The sequence below is a fragment of the Bidens hawaiensis genome, unplaced genomic scaffold (assembly GCF_021521415.1).
Source record: "Bidens hawaiensis isolate Kalapana, Puna unplaced genomic scaffold, B.hawaiensis_p1.1 tig00044244_1, whole genome shotgun sequence".
In the NCBI taxonomy this organism is placed as follows: domain Eukaryota; kingdom Viridiplantae; phylum Streptophyta; class Magnoliopsida; order Asterales; family Asteraceae; genus Bidens; species Bidens hawaiensis.
Genome location: NW_027497863.1, coordinates 26,303 through 30,656, shown reverse-complemented (window position 1 = coordinate 30,656; position 4,354 = coordinate 26,303). Strand labels below are relative to the sequence as shown.

The 4,354-nt window shown below is 37.1% G+C and overlaps 1 protein-coding gene across 1 annotated transcript; it reads right to left on the bottom strand.

Moving 5' to 3' along the window:
* Positions 1-305: 305 nt before the first annotated feature.
* LOC143594855 (protein NOI4-like) lies at positions 306-1,618 on the bottom strand. The gene is made up of 3 exons (XM_077074059.1): positions 1,561-1,618; positions 793-981; positions 306-461 (listed from the first exon to the last, which is right to left on the bottom strand). The coding sequence occupies exons 1-3, from the start codon at positions 1,564-1,566 to the stop codon at positions 417-419; spliced, it is 240 nt and encodes a 79-aa protein (XP_076930174.1). The 5' UTR covers positions 1,567-1,618; the 3' UTR covers positions 306-416.
* Between the last annotated feature and the right edge of the window lie 2,736 nt (positions 1,619-4,354).

The window sequence follows — 4,354 nt, the reverse complement described above, 5'->3', positions numbered from 1 at the left end:
ACAGTATTATACGAGCATGGTTGCAAAAATCACGCCTGGCCATTTAGTAAAAACACGTAATAGTTGTTCGACAACTTTTTCATTATATTACAAGACACTCCAATTTACTCAAATGAGGTCAAATTTATATGACAGACTTAACGTCGCCAAACAATCATCATCCATAACCATAACAATTTCGGTTTAATATTAAAGTTTCCGAAAGTAAAACCAAGGTCAAAACTACACATGACCTTTTGCATAACATAGATAACACACACACAGAAGCAGCAAGGAGCTCAAAATCTGTAATATAGACACATTTCATACTCTTCTTTTTCCCCCTCCCCCCCATAAACAAGACTCACTCTATTGCACACATAATCAAAGCAACACTTGGTTTCATTGGGCCGGGCACGCTACACCTGTCCACCACGTCAGGATTCCGCAGAAGGTGCTTGCATGCAGCAAAACCATCCCTTCTGCATATCATAAAGGTCAACAAAGATGGTCAAAACTGTGCGTAAGTTGCCATAATATTTACGTTGTGAATTCAAGTCATTTAGTTTCAAAAGAATTGTGAATCATAAAGTCATGTACAAACTACAAAATCAAGAACACAACAATTGCTTAAAAATTGTAAAAATTAGTTAAAAATCAAATCTTGCACTAAAAACTTATTAAAGGCCTGATTGTACAACTCCATCCATCAGGACAAATAACTCTTGGCACACAATCATAATGTTCAATGACTAAAATTAATGAAAAAAACAAAATCCAGCTATAACAAGAAAAACCAAAGTGGCCACTTACAGCTGGAGGTTTCTTGACAGGGGCAGCAGCATGCTTAACACCAGGGTTCACATTTGACGGCGAGTCTGGTGTGCCACCTGTCTTCTTCTCATCCCGCGCCTTATTAAAGATCACAGTAAAACCCTCAGCCGAAGCAGGATCATTCACATCCCAATCCCCAAATTTCGGCAATGGCCTGCCCTTCTCCTCCTGTATAAACGCATACAAACTAAACTTAAAAACAGCAATCAGCGCATGCCGATACGCATATCGCACAAATAACAATATGATTACGTTAACACTTAACAGTAGATGTTATGTTATAGACTTAATAAACACACGCTCATATCATATATACTTACTGAGACAAAATACAGACAAGGTGACCCGTTGTACGAAACCCTAGTACGTTGTGTGTGCGTGTCGGTGGGGCATAATAGGGGCAACCTGTGTGTTTCAAAGGAAGCACAATCAATAAATTCATAAACTTTAGGTCATGATTCTTCTAGCCAGGTCCCAGTTGTACCAAATTAACACACAATTTCCACAAAATCATTTCAATTGTAATCAGAAAGATAAGATCAATAATTCATGTAATTAGAGGTTATGCTCCAAATTAGGAATGAATTTGAATGATCAATAAGTAATACCTAAATTAATCAGTTCACAAGACAACAAATTAAGGATCAACACGAGACAATAAGCAAATTGAAGACTCGAAAGCACACAAGCAATCCAGTCAATCGATCGATCTATTACGAAGAGGAAATTAGGAGATTCGATGCTTACCGACATGAAATTGATAGTGATTGAGTGTGGTTTTGATGGAATTTGATAACGGAACGGAGTATGACTTTGAAGCCCTAATATTGATCCACGATTTTGAGAGAGATATTATTATTGCAAAAGATCTCAAATGTGGACCCACCCGGTTGCATTTGTATTATCCGGGAGAGTTTTATAAATTATATGTTATAATTACGAGTGATTGTGAACAGAGGATGAATAACATGTTATGTAAAAAACAGTTAAATATGAGTTTACACTTTTAAACCGTATAATTTTTAATATTTTTAGAAAGTGGTTATGAATTTAAAGAAAGAACAGATAATGATAAATGTATAAAAGTATTGTTTAATTTAAAAATAACAGAGAAAATGTATGATTTTTAATATAATTATATGGATATGTAAAGAATGGACTAAGAGTGCGTTAAGTGATTGTTAAGACCGTGCATAGTGGACGCCATATCCGCCAAAAAAATGCCCCCGAAGCGCCGGAGAACACCTCTCCCAAGCGCCTTGGGTGGAATTGGGGTGGGAGGTGCCTCCCGCACGGTGCCGGTTGAACATTGTTTTGGTCAAAATAGCCGTTGTAAAACAGTAATATTAAAAAAAATATATTTGTTATAGTTCATGCGCTATAAAACTCAACTTATCAAATTTTGCAAAACACAACTCATTCTCTACCAAAAATATATAACCAACGTAACAAATTTCTCTCATTCTATACCAACTCTGAATCCATTCAACCAATACTCGGTTTTTTAGGCAATATGCAACCAATCAAAGCACGGACACCACTCAACCGAACTTCCCAGTTGGTGTTAATTTTGACCTTCACATGATATTGTGCATGCAATATTTAGGGATGCCCGACATACAAGCTAGTGTTTTTAACCAGCTGACTCAACCGAACTTCCATTCGGTGTTGACTCGTCTATGAACATGTCGATGACACAAGACGAGACGATGCCGGAGACGCAAGTCGATCCGGTGACACAACCCAGTTTAAGCAAAGCTAAAAAGGTCGGTTCGAGCAAAGTCGGATGAGGCACTCACACAAAAAGAAAGACGTGGGCAAGCCTCAGCCTAAAAAACAAGTTTGCCGCCCGAGGAGTATTTGACGCTTGCACGACCATGGACCTTGATCTCGCAAAGATCCTGAATGTGGGAAATGTTTAATATTTATTTTACTATTTTTTTCCTTAAAAAAATATTATCAGTTACTAATACATTTTCTCACTTTTTTAATAGCCAACTATAAAAAATTAGACATATTTTGAGATGAGGTCCAGAACTTTTTTCAAACTAATGGCCAAAGGGGATGAATAACTGAAGAACAATTTCATATCGGGAAAATGGACCAATATAAACGGCAAATGCCAACTCTTTTAGGGGTTTACAATCAGATTTATAATGGGTAGGTTAATGGTGCGAGTGATGCGTACGTACATCATTGAGGCGCCCTTTTGTGCCAACAAATTCAAGGGACCTTTATTTACATGAATTACTGGACTCATCTTCGTCATCATCATAAAGTCATCATCATAAGTGGGAATCCCCTCCCCTCGGGTCTGGAGGTAGGCGTCAACCAAAAAGGTACAAAACCTCGTCCTCGGTTGATCCAGAAACACCACAGTCTGATACTCAAAACTTCGACTTAAACTATAATGATGTCATTGATAGCGAGGATGAGTATGTGGAGTTGTGTCACACAACCGGGCGGTAGAAGAAGTCATGAAAAAGAGAAGGGAAGGGGTCGTCGTCGGTAGGTGCAAGTGTCAAAATGAAAGAAGAGTTATGTGACAATCCTCGATTTCGGGTCAAATTGTATTTATTTTGTATTTGTTTTTATGTTGTAAACCGACCCGATTTATATCCCGAACATTTCAAATATATAAAATATTGGATTTTATGTTACTAAAACATTCCATCTTATCTAATTTGAAAAACCCCTTTTACGGATTCGAAAACGGACTTAAAACGCTCAAGATACATCAAAAACGAACTTCCGGACGCGAACCGACGTGCTGACCAGCAGCAGATCAGCAGCAGACCAGCAGCCCATTTTTTTATTTTTTATTTTTTATTTTTTTTGTTGTTTTGTGACTTGTCTTGACCCCTTTTGCATGCAAACCTTGATATCACACCCCATGCTTAACCCTTTCAACCCACTCTATATATACACCCCTATCCCCTTCATTAATCTTTGCTCATTCATCTCTTTCTCTTCCAATTCTCAAGCATTCAAAGGTGTTCTTCATATTTTTTTTGGCAGTTTGACTTTCCAAAGTCAAACTAACCATAGTCTTACATTATAATCAACTTGTTAATACTTATTTATACTTGAAGATTGTTATATAACATATATATAATAGCACCCTTTGTACCTTCGGTGGGCATTTCTCCGGTCTCGATCGGTTAAGTGTCCGGCCCATAAGACAAAGCTACATGGAGGACTCGTAGTAGTCCTTGATTATATATATTTTCCGCATCTAACTATCAAACTAGTTATACTTGTTTAACTTCTGCTCATCTTAGTTTTATTTTACATTTTGAGTTCCATGGTTATGGGTTTGTAGAGACTAGCCTCGGTTATTCCGTAAATAGCTCCAAACCGGAAGCCGAACTCTTGTTTACTAGTTTGTTTAAATAGTTGTATTGTAACATTTGTTACTTTTCAAACCTGAAAACCCGACCCATTTCAAATTTTCGGTTTTTGTTTATAAATATATATATTATTAATATTCTCAAGTTTCACTTCATGTGACATTCGTCATTTTTGAGTTAGTATTGGGTTC

Excerpts from the sequence above, each read along its gene's own strand:
- LOC143594855 (XM_077074059.1), bottom strand. Across the intron at positions 462-792 it reads CTGTCAAGAAACCTCCAGCT|AAGGGATGGTTTTGCTGCAT; the intron begins GTAAGTGGCCAC and ends TATGATATGCAG.